We start from the raw sequence: 25,730 nt of genomic DNA, 5'->3' as shown, positions 1-25,730 counted from the left end.
AGTTCAGGGAGCGCCCAGGGGGCTGCTGCTGCCACACGCGCCAGAGGAGCGGGTCGAGGTATCGAGGAGGAGGGAGAGGAAGGCACTAGAGGAGTTTGGGATGGAAAGATGGTCGGAGAAGGGCCGTACGTGTCGGAGGGACGCAGGGGCTGGGAAAATGAAGGTCCCTTTCGGGCTGCACAGGGGCGGGGGGCGCAGGGCGCAGCCCCGGGAGGAGGTGGGCTGCGGGAACCGGTGCCCAGGGGCCCTCTGCCCGCCGGGGCGTCACCGGGGCGGGGTGCCGGGCCGCTTACCAGGTTCAGCACCGTCTCCACGATGTCCCGGTTGCTGACCTCCCCGACCTGGATGAGTCCGATGAGGACGGCGAATTTCATCCGGATGTTGCGGATCGGCACCGACGGGTTAATCATCCCCGCGGGCAGCACCACGGACCCGGAGCCCGACGCCCTCAGCTCCCCCATCACCGCGACGCTGCTGCTGCTGCTGCTGCCGCCGCCTCCGCCTCCACCGCCGGCCCCGACGGAGATGAGTCCCGCGGGCTGCGGGTCCGGCCCCGACACCGGCTTCTCGCTCGCCATTTACCCCCCGCCGTTACCGGCACCTGCCGCCGCCGCCTCCCCGCCCGGCCGGGCCAAGCCTCGCATCCACCGCAGTCGCACCCGGCGGGGCCGCAGGGAGCCGGCCCGAGGCGCAGGCACCGTCCCAGGAGCCGCTCCCCCGCTCCGCTATAATGAGGGATTATTATGGGCGCCGATGCCCCGTTAGCCGAAGGCTGCCCGGCCGCGGCCGCCTCCCCGCCGCGGGGCAGGAGCAGCGGGCGCCGCCGAGCGCGGCGCGGCCCGGCGGGGACAAGCGGCGCGCGGGGCTGACGGCGGCGCGAGCGATCGCCGCTGCTGCTGCTGCTGTTGTTGTGGAGCCGAAACCGCCGCCGCTCACGCCGCCATGTTGCCGCCCCCTGCCTGCGGTAGCCGCTAGGGCGCCTGCGCCGAGCCCGTCGGGGGGAGTGGCCGGGCCGGGGCCCCCCAGCCGGCCGGGAGACAGGTGAGCAGGTGCACGGGAGCCGCGCTGCTGCCGCCGCGGCGAGAAGGGCCGCGCTGAGGCACGGGGCCGCCGCCTCCCGCCGGGATTGCCGCCCGGCCCCGCCCGCCCGCTCGCTCCCGGGAGGTTACGCAACGCCGCCCGAAGTGACAGGGTGGCGCCCGCCCGCTTCGACGCGGGGCCGCCCCCCGGCCCAGCGCCCGGCCTCGCCCCGCTGCCCTCGGGCGCCCCCTGCGGGCGGGGCGGGCCGGGCCGGGCCGCCGCGCAGCCACTCGGGTGGCCTGCGGGGCTACAGGCGGGGCCGCGGCGGTGGGCGCCCGCTGCCAGCCGCGGGCCGCCGTCGGCGGGAGGTGTTCCCGCTGGCCTGGCGCTGGAGCCTGCCGGTGAGGGGCCCAGCAGCGCTCCGGCCGGCAGCCGGAGCAGGGCCTGCTGGGCTCCCCGGGCGGTTGCCGCCGTGGCCATCCCCTGTGGCCTCCGCCGTGCCTTTCCCACCGCGGTCCCACGCGGTTCAGTGAGGAGTGGCTGGGCTGGCACCTCTCGCAGTCGGTTTCTTCAGTGGCTTTAGTGTTAGCGAGTGGCCAGGTTTGGGTGAGGGTGGCTGGGGTTGTGCAGGGGCTCCTGAGCTGTGATCCCCTTGAGCATAGGGAGGGACAGGGGAAACCGTGGGGTCTGCCAGCCCGAGAGCCTACGTGCTGCTGGCTGAAGGAGAGGGGTGCTTTCCAAAGTTCTTGTTAATACTTGAACGCCTGGTTCTCGGTGGTGGTGGTACGTACAGAGATGTCCAGCCAACAGCAGTTTTACAGAGCCCCTTCGCTTCAGTGGTGCTTCATGGCAATGAGCATTTTTCCAAGCCCCTCCAGTATTATATCTGAGAAACCTCTGATGCTCTTAGGAGGCTCAAATTATTCAAATGTTTGTGGAGTACAATTGTATGTATTTGCTCTGCATGTGCTGGAGACAATCCATCCCTGTTCAAAAAACATCTTCTACCTTGTCTTTGTAGTGACTGTCATCTCAAAGTTGAATTTTACAACAGATCTTGCCCCCCGGTCTTAAAATACCATTCATCCTGTCTTTTCTGTAACCCCAAATTTGGGAATTTGGCTGGAACGCCAGTCTTCCTTATATGTAGCTTTAAATAATAAACTGCATAAACACAATGAATCAGCAGGACTTGATCACTATGTTCTCGGGATTACTGCAGCTGCTTTAGGCTCCACCAAGAGAAGACCTCTGCTCTATACTATGAGAAGCATTAGCTTTACGTCATTGTAAATACATAACAATCACGTTTGAGAGGTCCATAGGTACTTAACAGTGTGCATAGTCCAGATGCATAGACATGACTGGGGTTAGCTGGGAATCACGGAACCAACATTATTTCAGAAAGCTGCAAAAGATGGGGAGAAAACCTAAAAGGTTGCTTGTAGGGGATAAGAAAGCACAAAGTTTTCATGGAAGAAAATTCCTTTAGTTTGCCACCATCCCTGAGCAACCTTGCATGGCTCAGAGTAAACATCTCTTTCAATTTTGTATATTCGTGGAGGGACCAAGGGTTCCATTCCCACCAGCCCTGTAGCAGAACTAGCAAAACTGAATACACGTGCTTAACTGCTTTACTACAGTCGGGCCATCGTAGTTTAAACTCCTGAAGAGGGGTGTTCAGTGAGGTAACTGGGAAGACTTTCAACTGTAGTGGATGAGAAGCTCTTATGTATCACAGGGTGAGTTCTGGGCATGATAACTTCCAGCTAGTGGATAATGATGAGCTGATGGAACAGTGTGTTTCAAATTACACTTGCTTTTTCTATCCTTGGCTGAAGTAGGTCCTGTTAAAAACATTATCCAGAAAAACCTAAGCAAAAATCCTCAAATTATAAATGTCAGTGAAAGGTTCTATTACTTCTCTTACGTTGCCCCATTTCCCATAAAAAACAAACAAACAAAAAAAGCCAATTCAAAAGGTAAAACTTCGACTATATAGGTATGTTAAATTACAGTTCCAGTCTACAAATGATCCAATTATGCAAATGTTCAGCTTTGGTTGACCCAAACTGTTCATCTGTATTTCAGAAAGTAATATTTCATGTTCTTAATGATCCTATCTGGCATCCAGGTAACCTCTTACGGTCTGAAGGTCCTCAAGTTTGTGTAAACATAAGTATTTAATTATACATGTAAGTATTTTTGAAAGTTCATGAATACTTGACCTTTTTCAAAAAACTGAAACCTAAGCCTAGAACTCTGTAACAGTCACTAAAAATTTTAACACCCTTAGGAGCTAACACCCAGCAGTTCTCCTTTTAATTATTCCCATATCCACATCTATATGGTGATGCATGTTGCTACAAATAGTATGGTTGGCTGGAAGCTTCATGTTGGCTGATAGGTTGACCAATTTTCCTGTTCTGATTTAGCATATGGCTGCTGCCTGTTGAACGAGTTGGAAGCTGAGTTATAATTGGTTTTCTATTATATATGTATTTAGATCTAATATAGATATATATTTGTATTTTTATATATGTATATATTTAGATCTCTATCCACTTACCAACTTTTACGAATCCTCAAATAACTTTGTAACTTTGAGATGGATTATTAAATTTGTTTACAGTTTGTCAGTGACTCGTTCATCTTTCTGATGGAACAGATGGACCAATAGCACAACCACATAAACCTACTTTCTCTAGAAAAGTGGGATAAAATATGGTTTGATATGTTTTATTATCTGTTCTATACGTCATATTACTCTTCATGGAAGACTCAATGATTTACACATGTACCCAAATGCTGGGGTAATTCTTGACTACAGCTGTTCCATATACAACTACCAATGCATTCCTCTGCATTGAATTTCTGATGAAGTTGCAATTGTGAGTTTGTTTACAAGTTGTATTTGTGAAATCCTTGGTTATATGATTTCCACTTTAGGACTTGAACTGGCTGACTGTCATTTCCTTTGCTGAAATCACATATTATACTATACGTAGTATAGGAAAAAACCTTTTTATTAAAAGGTGAATTCCCAACATTGTGTTTCATAGCAGAGACTTACTTTAGTTATTAAACTCATACTTTGTTTTACAAATTTTTACAAAACCGTGTTCTCTTTATTTTTTTAAGCTGGAACACTCTTAAGAAGTAATTATCTTTTCTAATCAACAGTGGTTGGTTTTGATAGGCAAACTTTCATTGAGGTGAGCCATTCATCAACTTGTGAACGTTATTGTGACACTGGCATTTTGAAAGAACAACAGATTTGTAACAGTAATATCGTCCTTGTAGTAATTGCAGCTCTGGTGATCATTTGCTTCCATTTTAACACCTCATCAGATTGAAAATTAAAATAAGAGTACATGCACTAGAAATGCTACAGAACATGATTAATTATTTTCCTTAAAAATCATGTTTGTCTCATCTCCTTGATATTGACATATTCTGTACAAAAACTGTGAATTTGTCAGCAACAGTTTCATTCCTGAGCTGGCTAGTTGAATCCTAGTCCAGCAAGGTGTTCTGTATTAGCAAATCCCAATATTTGCATAATTGTAACCATTTTCAGTTCAGCTTGCAAGATCAGTCATCGACACAGGCCCAGACAGGAGGCTCTGTGGCAGGAGGCTGTGTGGAAGGATGTTAAGAGCTCCTTTATCCTTCACAAAGACAAGGCTGAAGCCAGAATCTGGTCTTGTCCCTTCCTGTACCTTTCACAATTGCTCCCCACTGAAATGAGAGCAAGTAATGCCTTTGCTCCCAGACCATAGCTTTGTTTCACCTGTAATAGGTGATGGGAGGTTTCTTTTATGGTATTCTTCAAATTTTGTCAGCATCCATTCTGCATAAATGCCAGAAGGTGGTCTCAAACATAATTTCAAAAACAAAAGAAAGAGAGATGTATCCATGCTCATATACTTCGAAAAAACAAATGGGGGAGAAAGAAACGCTAACAAATACTTGTTTAAAGTTTCAGCTCAATTTTTATTTCAGTTGTAAAATAAATTGTAGCAATACTACTTGATTTTTTTTGGGTAAAAAGATTATATAGTCATTCAACTAGAGAAAGCTTGGAAAAACATGTTTTACAAGACAGACTCTTGGCTAGAAATAACAGAACTACTTAAGTGAATAGAGACTGCTTTGTACAGGCATATATTTACACTAAATCTTAGCAGTTAGGGTTTGGGTTTTTTTAGTAGTGAAATGATGTAGATCAGGACTGGACCATGTTTGAAAGAGTTACAGAATTTTCATTTATCTGCCACTGTGGCATCAAAATACTGCTTGTTTTACCATGTCCATATGAGGACTCCTGTTGTGTTTAATTAGACTATTCTCATGAGTAAGGATAATGTGATTTGTTCCCGTGCCAAGTTCAGGAAGTGCTGCTAGCCCCTTTCTCTTGAAAACCAGGATTTCTTATAAGTATAAAATAAAAGCTAGGAAATACAAACTAAAAGGCCATCACAGCATCTAAACTTACCCTGCTGTGCATATGTATTGCACCAAATAGTTCCATTCAGTGTTTTTAAACTTACACACGACAGGGTGCGTTAAAGCAGAAGTAAGAGAACTGAGGTTAAAATTTTCTTGCTACTCTTAACTGAAAATGATTGTTACCTGGTTTTTCTATAATTCCTTTTCTTTAGTCTTAAAAGAGAAAAAACAAACCTGCATGAAAAAATACCTTTAATGTATTTGCAGAGGCATGTTTTCTTATACCCTGTGCAATTTCAGAAATACTGTAACAGGCCTTCCAAGTGAGTTTATGAACATTTCAATCACAGTGAAGCCAGTGAAACCAGTATGACTTCACTAAGTTATTTTGATTTGTATTGCAGTTGGTTATCCAAATAATTCAGTTGTAATTTTTAAAAGATGTAGTTAATATCTATATGTTTATGTTATTAAAATTAAATTTCTCTCTGTTTTTTACACTCAGCAGAAAAAATAATATAGACATTTTGTTCTCATGGTTGTAAATACTACTAGGAAGAATTCATTAAATGTAAATTTAGAGTAAAAAGCTGTAGTAGTCTGAGAAGTAGTTAAACAGTAACCAGATCCACTTAAAATATGTCTTACTTTTAAATGAAAATATGTATTCAATTTGTCTTTTTTTTTTTTTTTTTGCTTAATTGCCTTCATTATGGTATAATCATAGTAAATATGCCTAGATGTAAATAGCAGGGTTCATATTAGACATGATATTACAGAAAATAGCACAATTTGTAATGGTAATGCATAGCTCTTATGTTCTTGCTTTGAAAGGGTTTATTCTGTGATTGATTCACAAATCTTGCTTTAAAACCATGAGTTTGAGCTGCTTAATCAATTCAACCATTTTATTATCATCTTTTTTATTTTTACAAATGTAACCATGAGAGCCTTTTCAGTACCGTAATAAATACAGTAATTTTTTTGAAGTTACTATTAGGTCAATTGTTATGAAGGTCAGTTATTAATATTGACCTCTTTGTTGGTTCTCTCCATAACTGATTTTTTTTGTTGTTATTGCTATCTTGTCTTGATCTGTAATACTTCAGTCTATATTGTTGGCTCTCGCACAATGGCAATGCGGTAACATGAGGACCCATAAAAAATCTATTTTCTAGGCAACAGGAAGGATCTTGAGAAAAATCATGTAGGTCTCTCCTCTCTATATATTCCCTACTCTTTGTTAAGCGCTCCATTTACATACAGCATGACAAGCTGCCAGCTAACTTTAAGAACTATCTTCAGATGCTCGTTACAGTGTTGCCAATTCACAAAGAAATCAGTGCATAATTGCCATTGTTAGTCCAAGACACTTTTTACAACTAGATATCCATGTACAGTTTTTAACAAAAAATATTTTTTCATAGAAATTTCAAATTCTAATTAGAGTTAAAAAAAATGTATCTCTTACAAAATTAATTCAGATGTCTTAAAAATGATACAACAAGCAAGCATTAAGTTCCATATGTATGAGCTAAATTATTGTTACTTCTGGCATTATTCTTTTAATGTGTTTCTATACAATAATTTATGATGGAAATTAAGTTTTGGTGGAAACATTCTCTGCAATAATACAACAAACTAATCATTGCTATTATACATTTCTATTTGTTGACAAAAACCCCCATAAGTAATTGGCAAACAATGTTTATTTTATATGCTTCTGCATGATTATACTTCAACTACTTGGAACCACATAAATGCTTAGACAGAATAGATGCTGGTCACACACTTTGTCTATATACCACAGAACGACCAACAACAGCAGACAAAAAAGATCGCAAGCTGTCATAACTCATTAGAAGCATTTTCCTAAACAGATACCATTAAATTTTAACTTTAAGGACTTAACATTTACAATACACCGAGGAATAGAGATCAATGGAAGGAAGATCAATTAAAATCGATAGCCTAGTTTGTGCCAACAAAGTATGTGTTTGATTTTATTATTTTTAAAATATTATAATATAGAATTTATTATTTTATTTTACTATCAGCAAATACTCAACAGTTTACTGAAATATCATTGATATTATCAACAGGAATCTACAGTAACTATGAGTATTATTTGATGTTATTTCGCACTCTACTCATCACTTTTTTTTCCTAATCTGTTCAGCACTTGTTAGCACCCAGAATACTGTGTCCAGTTTCAGTCCTCACAACTCAAGAAAGATGTGGACAGAGTGGAGAGGGTCCCAAGGAGGGCCACAAAGATGATCAAAGGGCTGGAGAATGGAGAACCTGCCCTGTGAGAAATGGCTGAAGGAGTTAGGTCTTTTCTCTGTGGAGAAGAGAAGGCTTGGCAGTGGCTGGGGGCGAGGCTCACTGCAGTATTCCAGTACTTAAAGGGCAGCTACAAAGAGGATGGAGACTCTCTTCACAAAGAGCTACATGGAGAAGACAAGGGGCAGTAAATACAAGTTGCACTGGGAGAGTCGACATAAGAAGGAACAATCATTCATTGGAACAACCTCCCTAGGGATGTTCTGGGATCTCCATCACTGGAGGTTTTCAAGATGTGATTGGGCAGGGTGTTAGATAATCTCATCTAGGCTCTCTTTCCCATGAAAGTTTGGACCAGATGATCTTTGGAGGTCCCTTTGAGCCTGGGCTGTTCTGTGATTCAATGATTCTATGATTATCTCCCTAAATTATATATTTAGCTATTATATCTGTAACAGAAATGTTTTTTTAAAACACCCAAACACCAAATAAATATATTCATTATATTCCAGAAAAGCAACTGACTTCAGAGAAGTTTCACGAGTCAAAGTAAGTGCAGTATTTATCCAAAGGGATTTATTTAGTTGCTTGTTTTGTTTGCTTGCACTAAAATGAAAAGAATGTGTTAATCAGGATAATTATTTTGTTTTCTGTGTCATTGTCCCGCCCCCCCCCAAAAAAAAAAACCCTAAAAAACAACAAAAAACACACCAAACCCAAAACCCCAAAACCCACTATCTATCCTCTAGAGAAGAAAGAGCTATGACATACTTCTTCCTCAAGTTCCAAGCCTTATTTATTTTTTCCCTGCTTTAGGATTACCTTTCAGGATATTTTATTGATGTTGGCTTACTCATTTTGATCTGTGACTGTAAAAGAAGGGATATGGCACATAGCAGGGAAAATTATGTATTTCTGGATGTTTACAGTTGCCCCAAGAAAGTAAGTCAAAATTACCCTGTCATCAGAATTTCAGTAGGGTTTATGTTTAAGGTCATCATCTTGAGTTAATTATGCTACATCTTTCAGGAAGTACTGCTTAAAACTGCACTGGCTACTACAGCTGAGACTTTATAGTACTGTGTAGAGTGGAAAGATTATTTCACGTGTCTTGCAGGCTACACCTTTTAAAGAAAAAATGCCAGTGTTGTTTGCTTTTATTGCTGCAACATGACACTCTTGACTCTTATTCAACTTGTGATCCTCTGTTGCCGCTGGATCCTGTTCTGCAGAAGTACAAACAAGCTGGATGAGCCACGTCCTGTATTTGTGCAATTTAGTATGCCTTCTGAAAGTAATGCCTCGCACTTGTGTCTGTTCAATAACATCCTGTTTTTCTCAAGCCATTCCTACAGTTCATCAGGATCATTTTGAATTCTAATCTTGTCCTCCAATGTACACACAGTTGCTTCCAGCCTAGTGTTGTTTGCAGATTTAATAAGCACACACTATTCCATCATCCAGATCATTAATGACATTATTATATAGTATCAAACCTTAGTCACCCTTGCAGAAGCACACACAGCACTATTTTCCATGTGGACAGTAAGTCGTTCTTCATTATAATGAACAGTATATATAGGTTCACTATAACCTTATAATGGAAGTTACATACAGACCATGTTTCCATGTCTTGCTTTCAAAGTATGTTCTCAGACATCCTAAAAGCTGGGCTGACAGTGAGATGCATGACATAGTTCAGGCTGGCACAGTCCTTGGAAGTTGACCTGGCCTAATTTTCCCCTTCTCTGACTCCCCAGCCCTGGACACTGTGAGGCCTTAAGCAGGGTAAACTTTGAAGTTAGATCCAACATTGAACTTTGGTTGAGGAACCTTCTCCAGTCAAGTTTTGAATATCTCCAGAGTTGAAGATTTTACAGCCTGTCTGGGAATCTTCCAATATTTGGCCATACTCACAGTGACTTTTTTCCCCCCCTTGTAATTATTTGCACTCCTGCAACTTTTGTTCATTGCATCTCATTTTCACTGTGAATATCCAAGAAGTCTGGCTCCATCTACTCCTTTTCCACCTATTGCATGTTGGAAGACAGCAGTTAGCTGTCACCTAGCCTTCCTCAATTCAAAATAAGCAAGCCCAGTGCTCACAGCCTCAACTTGTATGTCATGTGCTCTCTTTCTCTAACCATCTTGAGGGCCTCCGCTGGACTCACTCTGCCAGTTGTCAATGTCTTTCTTACACTGGGGAGCCCCAAACTTGACACAGTTCTCCAAATGCAGCCTCACAAGTACCAGCTAAAGGAGAGCAAGCACTTCAGCTAACCCACTGGCTATGTTCTTACTAATGCAACCTGATTTGTGTTTAAGCTTGCATTGCTGCAGCAGTGCAGTGCTTATTCATGTGTATCTTCTTGTCCTTTAGGTAACCCTAGCGCCTTTTCTACGGATCTGCTTTCTAGATAGTTGGTCTGTGCCATTACAATATGCTATCCCAGATGCTGGATTTTGCATTTGCCTTTGCTGAATTTCATAAGATGAGGTCAGGTTCCTAAGCACATTCTCCCCTTTCTAGTAATTTAGTTTGCTGAGTTAAGCAGTCTAGCTGGCTCAGTCCAAGGTCAGCTCCTTCGCTGGTAAGAGCTGTTGGGAAGCAAGACAGAAGTGAGGGCATGCCCCTCTGTTCCCTTGGGAATTGCTTTTAAGTTGAGGCTGTACTGTTGGCCCCTGCCTGTGCTACATTGCAGTTGTATGGCATCTACATCTGTGCCTGATCCTGTACCCTCTTGATCCTGACCCTGGCCCAGATCCTCTGCTTTGCCTTTGGACCTACCTAACATGGCATCAGACCTGCCTTGTCACTGCAGGCTTTTGAGGTAATCACTAGTTTGGAGCTGGACCTGTTTGCTGTGTCCAGACCCGATCCTGACCTGGATTTAATGACTCAGCATTCTGGATCCTTGTTAGTGAGGTCTGCCTCTGCCTGCCTTGCTGCCAGTTACTTTTCCCTGGCAGGACCGCCAGCCTGTTTCTCTCCCTTTTGAGGTCCCTCCACATGGCAGCCCAGCCCTCTACCTTATCAACTGGTCCTCTCAGTGATATCATTCACAAAACTGAGAGTGTACTCCATCCTGTCATTCTGGTCTTTAATAAAGACATTAAACAGCATCAATACAAGGGCCCCAAGAGCATCCTCCCTCCTGGAGATCTGGCTTTCTGGGCTCAGGGCAAACTTAGGGATAGCACAACAAAGGGCTGTCCCCTTTCCTTTGGTGGTCTTGGGCAGAGTGATCCCAGACAGTTCTGCAGGAAGGCCTCATCAAAAGCTGATGCGTTTCTCTTGGGAGCTGCTTTAAGCTACAGCTCAACTGTTTGGCCCCCACCTGAGCTACAGCTCCCATTGCATGGCAGCCACACCCGTACCTGGTCATGGGCCCTGCTGATCCAGGCTTGGACCCTGAGTTGTGGAATGATTTCCTGGCTTAACCTTGGCTGTGCCTTGCCACTACAGACTTGCCTTGCGATCACTGGATGATGTCTGACCCTGGCTACCACAGCCAGACCCCACTTGCCTTGTTTAGGTACTGTGGGACTGGGTTCTTACCACCAAGCCCTCTGCCCTGCTGCTTGTGTTGTTGCATTCAGCTCCTGGATCCCCACCCCTGTGGAGCAGTGGGCTTTCACTGCTTCCCTACAATCACCCCAAGCATTCACCCTTGAGGAGTGCCACTAATAATCAACTGCCAGATGGGCTTTCAGCTGCTGATGGCTGCCAGCTCTGCATGCATTTTGTAGTACACCCATCTAGTACCTCTATCTCCTGTCTACCAAGATGCTATGGGAGATTATATCAAAAGCTTTGCTAAAGCCAAGGTAAAAACAACATTTAGTGTTCTCCCCTTATCTACAGAAGGCAATCAGGTTGGTCAGACATGTCTTGCTTTGATAAATCCACACTGGCTGTTCCTAATCATGTTCATCTCCTTCATGTGCCAGAAAATTATTTCCATATGGACTTGCTCCACAATTTTCCTGGGGACTGATGTGAGGCTGACTGGCCTGTTCCTACAATTGTCTTTCTCAACCTTCTTGAAGATTATTGTGACCTTTGTGTTATTCCAGTCATCAGGAATTTCCCCTGATCACCATAACCATTCAAAGATGATATCAGGCATCCCTGCAATGACACTGGCCAACTCTCAGTACTGGATGCATGTGTATGTCCAGCTTGCTTAAATTATCACCAACTCACTCTTTCTCTACCATGGGTAGCACTTGACTCCTGCACGCTCTGCCACTAGTGCCAGGGACCTGGAAGCAGATTTTGCCAGTAAAGACTGAGGCAAAGAAAGCACTGAGTACTTCAGCATTTTCTGTATCTTTTGTCACTAGTCCCTCAACTTCTTAGCAACAGGTCCAAATTTTTCTTACTCTTCCTTTGTTTTACCTATGAAAGTCCTTGTGACCCTTCCGATGCTTTGCCGATTTGAGTCCCAACTGAGCTTTTGCTTTCCCGGTTCATTCCCTGCACATTCAAGCAGTGTCTCTGTAATCCTCCTGGATAGCTTTTCCCTGCTTCCGTCTTCTGTACACTTGCTATTTTGCATTTGAGACCAATCAAGAGTTCCCCATTAAGTCAGATTGGCCTTCTATATCTGATTAAATTCTCGTACACCATGATGGAGCTGTTCTTGCATTTTGAGGAAGATGCCCTTGAAGATCAATCAGCTTTCTTGGTCTCCTTTTCAGGGTAGCCTCTGATAGGATCCTGCCAGACAAATCCCTGAATAAGCCAAACTCTGCTTTGAGATCAAAGGTCTTTTTCTGCTACCTGCCTTCATTGATTCTCTCTAGATCTTGAATTCCCATCATCACATGGTCACTGCAGCCAAATCTTGCATTGATATTCATATCACCAATCAGTTTTTCTTTCCTTATTAGAACACTCAGCAGATTACCTTTGTTATTAATCTTGTGTATCACCTGTGTCAAAAGACTGTCTTCAGAGGACTCCAGAAAACTCTTAGATTGCTTACACACCACCATGCTACCCTTCAGGCAGATATTGGAGTGCTTAAAGACACTCCCCCACCACGAGAACCTGGGCCTACAATCATGAGGTTTTTTTCTGATGTTCAAAGAAAGCTTTGTCTAACTTGTGTTCTTGTTGAGGCAGTCTGTAATAGATGCTTATCACAGCTTCCCCCTATGATCCTACAAAGGGAGGCTGAGAGAGTTGGGGTTCAGCCTGGAGAAGTGAAGGCTCTGGGAATACCTTAGAGCGGCCTTCCAGTACATAAAGGGGGCCTACAAGAAAGCTGAAGAGGGACTCTTTACAAGGGCACATAGTGATAGGACAAGAGGTAATGGCTTTGAACTGAAAGATAATAGATTTAGATTAGATATAAGGAAGACATTTTTTACTATGAGGCACTGGAAGAGGTTGCCCAAAGAAGTTGTGGGTGTCCCAAGAATATAATTCAGTTTCAGCATCCATTTTCATTCTCAGCAAAAGTACTGCATGGTGGGACACACACCTTTGTCTAGTCTTTTTTTCCTGTGTATTTGCAGAAATGGTCTGATTGGACAGTTCCACTGACAAATTTTGTGTTGTTCTCAGCCTGCCATTAAGTCGAGTGATTACAGCAGTATGGTTTGGGTTGTCTGTGGGCTCTGTCTTTCTGCACAGAAAAGAAATTGCCTAACAAATCTTGACATGGAAGATCTGAGGTACTTCTCTTTCTCTGTTCGTTTTTGTTGTTGGGGTTTTTTTGGTGTTTTTTTTTGTTTGGGTTTTTTGTTTTGTTTTGTTTTGTTTTTTTGAGGCAACTACCCCTGCATATAATTGCCTCCAGAGGTGGGAAGTGTTCTCATATCCTGTATGAAGAACAGCCTAGAGCTGACCAATATGAAACCACGACTAAGAGAGTGTGTTTAAATAAGAACTTAAATTGGGCCCACGCAGTAAGCATCTCCATTTACCATGAAGTTCTCTTTGGCAGCTCTGGGGCTCTGCCTTCTTGGGAGCTCCCTTCCCTATGAACTGGAAAGTCAAGCTCTTTTGTTTTCTGCCTTCCCATCAATTTTGCACTTCTTTCTAGATGAAGGTCCAGCAGGAAGGATTAATGTTGTCCCACTACCTTATTGTTCCAGCCTGGTGGCTGGGCCACTATTTTTGCAACTAGGAACCAAAGGTCCAAAACCTTTCAGATTAAGAAGAGGTTTACATATGCTTTTAAATAGATTGTTAGCAGAAAATTGAGTAATGACAGCACAACTGTCTGCATAGAATATGAAAAGTAGTGTCCTCTCTATCTTCTTTTATCTCTGATGTAAAATGAACTCAATCTTTCCTGTGAGTGACAAGCTCAGTCTTCAGTGTACCACCTCACAGATTGGACTCATTCAGGTGTTTAAAGGGTGTTAACTTGTGTGTTAAATAGATCTATGTAAGGTTCAATATGAGGTTTAGATGTGCAACATTTTGAAGCTGAAACGTTGACCTCAGAGCCAGAAAATGGTCCCTGGCTCATTTTATGTAGCTGTATGTAAAATAGATACACTTGATATATAGTATCTTGGACAGAGTACAAATAACCATTGTTCTCTAAAAAGGTGGCATCACAGTTGAAAGTGTTTGTCAGTTCCATGGTGCAGGAACTTGACAAATTCAAAAGTCCCAGCTGCTGTCAGATAATCCAAACACTGCAGGTTTTTTTAAATCATTCTTCAGAAATAATTTTCAAGATGAGATTTTACAGCATGAAATCATGATTTCTATTTTCTCTTTTATTCCTTCGGACTGGTTCTCTGGTTTCCAAATTTCCCATCCTCACACTGTAGCATAAAAACAATTTATATGGCCTGTGATGTAGATACGCTATACTGATAGGCAGAACACTATTGTTCATTCAGTAGTTGGTCAAGGTCTATTTATCAAGGTTGCTTAAAGGACTGAAATTTCTACTTGTACTTCTCATGCTCCATATGACATTCCTGGTCTAGTAGATCCTCAGTACCTGTTTTGTTCATCCCTTTTCTTGAAGTTTACTTTCCATGTGGCTTAGATACTAGAAAGTAAAGTAATTCCTGAGCTCATATTGACTCCCACTAGATAGGTTTCCATGAAAGCATTCAGCTTACGTTCTCCACTGCAGCTGATTTACCCTCAAATTAATGTATCCCTTCCTCAGTTTCTTTTCCTAGACCTCCTTCTCAAGCCAAAGCACAGCCTTGTATTATTGGGATGTTTATACTGACTTTCTTCCTACTGGAGTGGTCTCGATTAGACCCACAACTACATGTCCACCAAAACTGGTTTTTGCATTTTCAGAACAGCAGGTACCTTCAAAGAGTCTGAGTGGGTTTTAAATGACAAATGTACATGCCACATTTTAATGATGAAGAATATCTCAGAATGTGTGACAATTTATATGGACTGAACTCACATAATCTCTGCTTCAATCTTTCTGAAAACTGATTGACATTTGTAACTACAATGTTCTGTTCCATCTGTAGTTTGATACCACATTGTGCTATTGTGTAATACTTAGATGCCTGATTTGATAGGTAACTCTTTCTGTTAATACTGCAGTAGGCTTCTTATTCATCTCCGCAAATAAGACACTGCTTGCAACTCACTAAGTTTCCACTGTGTTAAAAAGCTAAGTCTTATTCATATAATTGTAGCTAAGCTTCTCAAGCTTGTGTTCTGTCTTCACAAATCTGGCGTACTGACAATAAGGTGTGTTTATTACTGAGTAAAATGGGAAGCTCATAAAGTTGCTGTGCCTCTTACTAGTTTATTAGAAAGGAATTACATTTCTCACATGGGATACAGATGCACAAGACAATGAAATCTTTGTAAACCCTGTGTCCCACAGAACCAGTTACTGCAAGGTGAGTGATTATTTGCCTTTTCAGGCATTACTAGTCATATCTAAGCAGATAATATTTTCTACATAACAATCAGAAATAAATTTAAGGACAGATTTTCAAGTATTGCCTATGTTTGAGTCACAATTATTCATGATAGTGCTTTAGGTGATGTACTTGTCTAGGCACAACATAACTGAGGAAAGAATTTAACATAAAAATCCTTTAAATGCAAAAATTTCTACCAAAATGTGCAGAATTCATTGCCATCAAAGTGCTGAAAATTTTTACTGGAATAAAAAATATTGTATTAATTTTCAACTTACTTTGCTTGTACATATTTACTACTGTGATTTTTTTCAGATTTATGACTCCAGTTTATCACATAATCCAAATGTTAATGTGGTTTGCACAAATGCATACTATTATATGGCTTTTATATACATTGCAACAAAGAAGTTTTATGTTCTTTGCTAATGTCTTTTTATTTATAAAAAGAGTCATAATATAAATATGAATCTGAACCACTGACTTTGTGCATGTGGCTATATAATGTTTTACTGTCGGTGTTACTGTTGCTAAATTCACCCTTTGTTTTCAGTTTTCGTAGTGTCTGATTATAGTTTTTGTTCTTTGACTAGATTTTAGGACAGCCAGGAAAATTTGATTTTCTGTTGTCTGAATAAAGTAGATGCAATGTGACCCTGATTCAAACTACAGTTCTTTAGTACTACTAAATAAGTAACACTAGTTTTAAAATAACCATTTTTAGTCAAAGTGTAGAACAAACAATGCACTGGTATAATGAGACAAATAATCCTTTGTGAGAACAGGATTTCTCATCTTATCTTATCTCTGGAACTGCTGTGGGAATACCACCTTTAACAGACCCAGAAGAAAACAGAAGGAAGAAAGACTTGCTTATGCGACTGAGGATTTCCGCTATATCCTCACTGTTGTTTTCTTATATTCAAACTGAAGGTATGAAGCAAATGTAAAAAACATGAACCTTTATGTTAAGTTTTTATGTTGGCAATTGTGCTATAAATGCATATGTACAGTCTGGTCCTAATGGAAACTTGGGTGGTGGTGCTGTGCCACTTGTCACCTAAATACGCTTCTTCATTCATAACAGGCCAACACATGTTAGGTTAATACTAACCTTGACAGGTTTTCTTCTGTAATCTATCTTTTAAAAGCAAATAAATTCAGATAAAAATGACAAAAGGGCATCCCTGTACTCCTCTTCCCTAACTTTAACCTCTCTTCCATTAAGAGTTAGATTCTTAGTTCAAATAAGTCCTCATTTCAATGGGATGCCACCAAAATCAATGTCATAACATATGTTGCTGTGGATAAGAAGCTGGTCCAAGAATTTTTCTACAGTAATCTGATAATACAAATGTAATTAGATGCTAAAGAATCTTGAGGTGTCTGCAATGTAAACATTAAGCATTGATCACCAGCTGATTTAATTTATGAGCTTAAATACATTTGAAGAGAGTGCCTTGATCTTAGGTAGCACACTGACATAAAAATAAGAGTGGGCTTGAAAAGTCATTAACATTTCTCTCAGTGACACTAGAGTAGAAATTCTCAAGCTAGATAATTTATAACAGGAAGAAAATTCCATCATCAACTGCAGCATCAGGAACAGCACAACAACCCTTTTTCACCTCTTCATTTCACAAACCCCAGTAATATATATTGCTTCCTTTTCAATGTCAATACTATCGTGATAATTTTTAACAAAGTGGAAAATCCGTGGATGACACTGACTGATTTCTTATCAACTGGTACTGTACAAATAAGTAATTAATGCATTTATTTATTCAATTATTAAGCTACTTCAGCACATCTAGCAGAAAGCAGAGTCTAAAAGTTTCAGAGACAAAAATGGTAAGTTAAACTTGGACAGTAAACTAGGAATTCCTTATACAGAAAACTCAACATACTCAAAATATGTATTTATGAACACAGAATTTTAAAAATGCTGTTTATTATTTTTCCACCAAGAACAAATACTAATTTCCTCCAAACTGTCTCCAAAGGATTAGATTTAGAATAAAATTTGCTGAAATGAATGATGAAGTGAAAATAGAATAACAAGCCAACATTCACATCCAAAAGATATGAATCTTTGAGTATTAGCCCGTAAATATGTATTTGGTGCATACCTGGAAATGCTCATATCTTGGGTTCCAACTTCTTAAGTCTATATTTGAAAATAATTTAGCATTAGCTATAATACACCTCTCACAAGTTTGTTATCTACACATAACATACAAAGAAATAACAGAAAACATTGGCAGTGTCTTTTTTCTTTTTTTTTTTCTTTTTTTTTTTTTAAGATAGAGCTTCAAATATGTCACACATATGAACTTCCAGGGTTACCTTGTGTACACATAAGAGATGGGATCTGTCTGGTCTGACTTTAGCAATCTAAATTTTACTCAGCCAAGGATGCAGTTGGACAAGCACTTGTTTGGCTGACAGTACTGGCTGAAATAGGTCCTAGCTTCACTGTATGCTATTCCATCCACGCTGTCCGCTGAATTGCACTAAGACGTCTGTTTGTGGGTCACTTATGACTGTTATTAAGCTGAAACTACTGTTGAAATCAACACTCATCAGGTTTGTTTGAGACAATGGTTTGTCTCAAAGGTAGTCAGCCCTTGCTGCTTCTGTAGTCAAGAACACCCAGAAGACTTATTTTTTTAGCTCTAGTTTAGAGTTTTGACTTGTTCATTGCAGATGTCTGTCACCACGGGTTGTAAAAATGGCCAAGGGCGCTGGCGTTCAGCTGAGTAGGTCATTCTGTGACAGCTTAGTCTGAGGTGAGTGTTTCTGGCTTTTCTTCACCCCCCCAGGTGCACCTGCCTTCCCTTTTTGCCCCCTGCTTTTCAGATCCTGTGAGGACTTGGTTTAAACTACCATGACTACACTTTTATACAGTTAAGCTTTAGGTGCCTGAATAAAATTAGATCACTCTCTAAGGCAAAACTTAATGAAGAACCCCACCTTTAATACATAATTAGATGTATTCTTGTGATAATGTACGAGTGATACAGAGTTGCCTACCTTCAATTTCCAGTTATTGTGTGCACAGTTGTGAAACTAATTGCTGGTGTCTTAGTCTAGGTTTGTGCTTTTGTGCCTAGGGTCAGGGTTTAAGGAGGAGAGGAAATAACAGTAGAGGAAAAGAATTGAGTGAGGGTTCTCCTGAGAAACCTTGACCCATCAAAGTCCATGGGACAAAATGGGATGCCTCTGAGGACGCAGAGGGCGGTAGCTTTGTCATCTCTGAATGGTCATAGAGTTTGGGTCAGGGAGGTTCCTGATGATGGGAGAAAAGCAAATGTCCTGTCCTCACAAATGGCAAGAAGCACAATCCAGAGGACTTCAAGTTGTCCCCTGAGAAAAATGTAAAGCATGTCTGCTTGAAAGCCACTTCTGAGTACATGGAGAAAGGTGAGGTAATTCAGAACAGTCAGCATGGACCTGCTATGAGTAAGTCCCTGAGCAAGTTACTCTGAATTCAGTGTTGACTCCGCTTTGAGAAAAAGTTTGACTTGAGACATGCCGTGGTCACTTCCAGCCTTGAAGGATTCTTTGTCTCAATGACAGTGACTGTATTTTAGCTGAGGAGTGTAAAGAATGGGAATAGTAACTTTCAGCTGAGGAATTATGATTCTCTACTCTATCTGATTCTGTTTGCGTGAACAAAATGAGGAAGCACTTTAAAAATTCAGTAGACTTACATGTATAGTAATTTTGCCTTAGTTTGATAAGCTTCAAGTAATGACAGTTTAATGAGTGGGTCCAATAAATACCTTAGGAAGAGAATCCAGTGCAAAATTAGACTTCGTGTTGACTAACTTCTATGTGCTTTTGTTTGACTCTTTTTAAGGTACTTCAAGGCAGTTTGCAAAATTTCCACTTAGAAACTAAATTAGCCACAGGAAAATAACATTTACTAAGAATAAGGCAAGGGTCAAAATTTTTGATAGATTATGTTACAATTATGTAGTCGTTTTTGTTGACAAATATGTTATAGTTACTGTGCTTACACTGTATTTTTTTTTTCTTCCCCTGTGAATTCATTTCCATAAGACAAAAATTAACTCAGATCAGATAAGATATTCAAACATCTCTTTATGGAATAGGAAGTTTTATAATCTTCACTTTCTATTTTGGACCTTGTTCACACAGTTTACTGAACTGGTGAAAATTAAATTTAATAAAATGCAGAAGTCTTCTTAAGGGCTTGCTTATGCCTATATGTCCAAAAGCTGACTAGTTAAGCAATTAAATCTGTATTTAGGTAACTATGAGTGAAAATCATCAGTCATCTAACCTAACTTCACATGTCTAGAAGCTGAACCCCTAACACTTGGCTATTCACCATCTTTTCATAATCAAGTGAGAGAAGAAAGCTTTTCTTGAGGGTGGAATATGTAAGCTTCCTTCACAGAATCACAGAATGGCTGAGCTTGGAAGAGACCTCTGGAAATAACCCCATGCTCAAGCAGGGTCACCTAGAGCTGGTTGCCCAGGACCCTGTCCAGATGGCTTTTGAATTCCTCCAAGGAGGGATACTCCACAACCTAGACAACCTGTGCCAGGGCTCAGTCACTCTCACAGTGAAGAAGTGTTTCCTTATATTCAGAGGAAAGTTCACGTGCTTCAATTTTGGGCTGTTGCCTCTGGTCCTGGTTCTGGGTACCACTAAACAGAGTCTGGCTCCATCTTCTTTACACCATAGCTTCAGACATCTATATACATTAATAAGATCCACCCACCCACCCCCACCCCCCTCGAGCCTTCTATTCTCCAGGCTGAACAGTTCCAGCTCTTTCAGCCTTTCCTCATGTCACTCGCTTCAGTCCCTTAGTCATCTTTATGACCCTTTGCTAGACTGTCTCCTGTATGTTCATATCTCTCTTGTACTGGGAAGCCCAGAACTAGACACAGCACTCCAGATGTGGCCTCATCATTGCTGAGGGGAAGGATCACCTCCCTCAATCTGCTAGCAACACTCCTCCTAATGCATCCCAGGATACCCATTCACCTCTGTAGCAAGGGCATATCACTGGCTCATGTCCAACAAAGTGTCCACCAGCAGCCCCTGGTCCTTTTTTGCAAAGCTGCTTTCCAGCCAGGTGTCCCCCAGCGTGTACTGGTGCTTAAGGTTGTTTCTACCCAGGTGCAGGACTTTGCACTTCTCATTGTTGAACATGATGAGGTTCCTGTCAGCCCATTTCTCCAGCCTGTCGATGTTTCTCTGGAAAGCAGCACAAGCCTCTGGTGTATCAGCCACTTGTCTCAGCTTGGTGTCATCTGCAGTCTTGCTGAAGGTACACTCTGCTGCACCATCCAGACCATTAATTACACTGTCAGGGATCCTTAGATGCCTCAGGATGAGTTGTTCTCCTCATTGCAGATGCTTATTTCTGTCCGTGAGCTATGGAGAACATCTGTGGTTACTAGCTCTGATTTAGGCATCTCAATGAGTTAGCTTAATTTAGTTAGCTCGGTTGCGAAAGCTACAACAGATTACTCTGACCTGAAGCAAACAATCTGGATTTTAGAGAGGTATAGCATTCTAACCTCTCAATGGCTGTGCATGTTCAACAACTTTGAATAGTCATGTTAAGAGATCTATGCCTAATATGAAACTGTTTCCTTACACCTATCTTACTTTCTAGAAACATTTGGAATTATTCACAATGAAACATACATCACCCTTTCTAATGAACTATTCATGATTTATTTGTTCTCACTGTTCAATCATGTTCTTTTTATGCAGCTTTTGTTTCACCAAGTCAGAATCTTCTGAAACAACTTCAGCTATTCACTGTATTTACACTTTGCTGCATTTTCCAAATGCTGTTACATTTCCACTTTTTCAATACTTGCAGAAAAAGTCATATTTCAACAAAATCCTATCATACCATCTTCTTAATAATTTGTTTTTAATTTCTGAAGTCTTGCAATTTTGTTAAAATCTCTGTAGTGTTAAGATGAGAATGAATTGTTCTGAATGATGTCAAGGCAGTTCTGGATGAAAAAAAAGCTCATCCTTCTTTTTCTGCGTGATGTCTATATTCAGTGTCAAGAATCATTGCTGATGCCAAGTTAAGGTTTCCTGGTCTTATGGTCTTCCAGAGTGTACCAAAATCAGAACCCTATGATAACCAGAAAAATACAGAGTTAAGATACAGGCAAATGCAAATTTATTTTTTCCTTCCATTCAATACCAAAATATCTACAGGACTTGAATTTGGGTTTTTTGCAGGTAACAGGGAATTGGGGGAATACCATAAAAAAAGAGGACCTTTAATACTCCAATTTCACTTTGCTGCTGTGTGCTTTGCTGATTGTTCTCACTAACACTATTTGGACCAGAAAACTGCCTCTATTCCTACAAGGTTTAAGACTCAGTCAAGGATCAATGCCACCTAACTTTAGAGACTTAACTGAGTTATCTAGAAGCTGAATGTCCATACATCCCTCTATATTCCACACAGAGTGAAATGACTACTGAAGCTCTGGGTCAACCTCTGCAAATAACTCTTTTTGTTGACTACAGAGGCATAGTAGGGTCACAGTACACCACCAAGCACTTAGAATTCCAGCTAAAAATCCAAAGATAGGAGATGAATCCAGTTCTTACTGCTGAAAGCAGATAGACTGGATCATAGAAAAGAAAGAAGGGAAGGACAGCGTTGGCACTTTTGGCATTGATTTTCCAGGAGGACAAGAGAGATTCATTTTTTTTTAAGCAATAAGATTAAAGCTGTTGTACTTATTGTATACATTTTCAGTACTATTGTGAACATTTAAACACTCTGTAAAATACTTTTGCAGGCTCCATTTACACAATTTCTCTATGGTTTCTTATAATGGAATAGAAATAAAAGTCATGGTGTAAATATGGAATGTAAATATGTAAATAATATGTAAATTTGGAGGGTGGGCCTTCTGAGAGGGCACGGAGAGAAATTATAGGTCCTATTTGTAAAAATGTTGAGTTAAATGTGACGTTAGTTAAAATAACTTTAAAGACATGACAGATGATCTGCTATTCATCCCTTCTACCATCTTCAATATTTTGTCATACAGAAGTTCAGGGTGCGCCTACTTCATATCAAGTAACAACATGTTCAGCTGTGGCAGATAGCGTATGATCTCTTCCCTGATTATTTTGCTTAGTCTGTTATTTTATTTTAAGGAGAAATTGAGTGGGTCAGGTAGGATGTTTTGGAGGGAGATTATGCCTTTCCTGAAGAGCAACTGAGCACCCTCAGGAAGTAAAGGCTGGAGACTGCTAGGTGTTGCAAGGAGAAGAGGTAAAGAAAAGAGTCATGGAAAGAAGCTGCGCGCTGTAAATTCAGCAACAAAGAATGATGTGAAGAGCAGAACAGTAATTGCATCTCTTGCCTCACAGCACCCGTAACAGGTTTAAAGGGCACTCCTTGAATCCACAGGTTCCTGTGATAATTAGTTGTCAATAATCTTTCGTATTTGCCTTGCCATGCCTATGAAGTTCCACCTTGTTGATATACACGCGTTTCTTGTAAGAGCTAAAGAGTTAATCTAGTGAGCTGATCTTTTAAGGATATTTTTTTTTTTACTTTTCTGAATTATAGTTGAGACACAGTTGAAAATAAGTGCAGGTATGTAGAATTTCTTCACCTGTCATTTGGGAATTATAGTTTACTCTAATGCATCAAAAATGTTAACCTTGCCCACGCTTTATTTGCACTATACTATTGCCAAAGAGGATGTAAGTGCCCTGAATGACATCAGTTAGGGGTAGTCTTTGCTTACTTGGTTCCTGATAATCAAGAAAAACTGGTTTCTGTGGGAGCAGAATGCTAAAACTGAAAAACAATTTAAAAATTAGTCTTCTTTCATTTTCTTACCATATACTTTATTGGCATAAATACACCACGAGGTCTTTTATTTCTCTCAAAATTAAATTTACAGAAAACCACCAACATTCCTTGTTTGTAGCTTCTTAAGATATCTAGTACAGTCCACACCAATTCTGCCAAATGTGCAAACCTGATGAACTGAAGCATGCAGTGTATAGGGTTTTCTTTGATGGGGAGTCCCCAGCGAGAAATATCCTTGATCAACCCAACATTCCCTGAGAACTTCAGAGGGAAGAGACTGTCTTCATCCACCACCACTCACTGAAGAGCCAGAAGAGCTGAAAAGAAGGAATTTAGCTAAAGCAGATCTCATTTGCGTGCCTGATCTTTTCCTCCCCCCCACCCCCACCCCTCCCCACCCTTAAAAATACCAAAACCAGTTAAGTTCTTTTTTTAAACTGAAGTGAATACAATAATGTTATCTGAACAAATGCAGGCTGGAAAATTATTTCCATTCTGTCCTGGGTAGGGCTCATCTGTACACGGCAAGGTGGTCCTCAAGAGAGCTCAAAAGTTTTATCTGACAAGTGAAGGACTGCCCAAAGTTTTGTCTCCATGCCAAGAGTTCTGAGACTATGTGTATTGAGGGTCCCTCCCATAAAGAGCAGGATGACAGCAGGGACTCCTTGTTTAGGAGTGTGACAGCAGATGTGTCAGCATAATAAATATGAGTAGTAAAAACAACAATTCAAAGTAAAAAAATAAATAAATAGAGCCTGCAATATTTGTTCTGTGAGATTTCATTTGTGATGAAAACAGTACTGATAACACACCGATGTTTTAGTTATTGCTGAGCAGTGCTTCCACACTTCCACACAGTTAAGGCCTTATGCGCTGATGAGAAGTAGTGAATTAATTCCTTATTTTCCTTCACTTGCACACACAGCTTTTGCTTTACCTATTAAACTGCCTTTATCTCAACCTATAAATCTTCTCACTTTAACCCTTACAATTCTCTCCTCCATGACACGGAGCGGGGAGCAAGTGAAAAACAGTGTGGTGCTTAGCTGCTGTCTGTGGTTAAACCATGACAAATGCCTAAGAAAGAAAGAGGTTTTCATTTGCAACAGAGCTCCCAAACCCTATCAAACTTCTTGCTTTACCATATCATATTACAGGTTTTATATCCGTAGAAAACAGTGCAAAGCAATGCTTGGATCTGAGTACCACAAGAGTTCGAGGAATTTAAATCTGGATTTCAGTTTCACCTATTTAAGCTCAACTGAAATCATATCCTTGATCTCCACCCACCATTATTCTATAATTGTTATAAATATGTTAAAGGTAATTGATTAGGTTCAGTGAATTATAAAATAGGAATAAATAGCACTGTTACTTCATTCTGTATTTATTTGGTATTGAATTGGATAAACTCAGTATTATTTTGATTTGGTACAGTGTAGAATAAATGAATTTGTGTTTTAAATGTTGCCAGAGACACCAATTAGAGATATATCCTGTCATAATAAGCACTGTGCAAATATTGCTTCCTAGAATAAATGTTTTTATTTGCAATAAAAAAAATTATAGTATCCTTTATAGCTGCACAGTCTTGAACATAAATGGGGAAGAGCTTAGGCACACTGGGAGTTTTGTGTGACATCAGAATAGAATTTGTCTCTCGAGACTTGGAGATATAAAATGAAACTTAGAACTATCTGTACTTCATTTGAGGTATAAAATACCTTTTAAAATGTCAAACACCTTTTTAACTATAAAACAACACTGATCTATATTTTTTTTTAGAGCAATAGGTATAAAAGGCATGGAGTTTTTCTTCTTTACCCACTCCCTTTGGATTTTCTTGCATATAAAACTGGCACTTTACTTGTTTACTATCAAGCCAACACGGGCAAGTAATTTGTAATTTATACCGTGTTACCTTTAATTCCTAAACACCCTGTGCATTCTGATATCACCACCGTTTTATATGACTGTTTATTCTGTGGGTGAAATTTTTGAGTACTGAATGTAATATCCCTTACTTAATTTGGTCCTTGCAGTTTACTATGTATGGGATTATTTTTGTTTATATCCCTCATGAATTGTCTTACAGTTGCTTGCATTATATGTGTAAACAGCCAGTGAAATTTCTACTTGTGAGAATTAATCCATGGTCTCAGAGTTGGAAGTCAGGGACTGGCCTGTGTACAAGTTTGTTTAGAATAGAGCAGAGCAGAGCAGAGCAGAGCAGAGCAGAAC

At 40.8% G+C, this 25,730-nt stretch overlaps 1 protein-coding gene across 3 annotated transcripts in view; it reads right to left on the bottom strand.

Annotated features, from left to right (window-relative positions):
• Positions 1 to 25,730, bottom strand: part of NBEA (neurobeachin) — a 534,050-nt gene extending 508,320 nt beyond the window's left edge. For all 3 annotated transcript variants that reach the window (XM_080377534.1, XM_080377536.1, XM_080377535.1), the window contains exon 1: positions 294 to 25,730. In XM_080377534.1, coding sequence (XP_080233660.1) covers positions 294 to 578 — 285 coding nt within the window. In that variant the 5' untranslated portion in view covers positions 579 to 25,730. The remainder of the gene's footprint in view (positions 1 to 293) is intronic.

The sequence above is a fragment of the Falco punctatus genome, assembly GCF_963210335.1.
Source record: "Falco punctatus genome assembly, chromosome: 2".
NCBI lineage: Eukaryota > Metazoa > Chordata > Aves > Falconiformes > Falconidae > Falco > Falco punctatus.
This window is presented reverse-complemented; position numbering and strand designations above follow the sequence as displayed.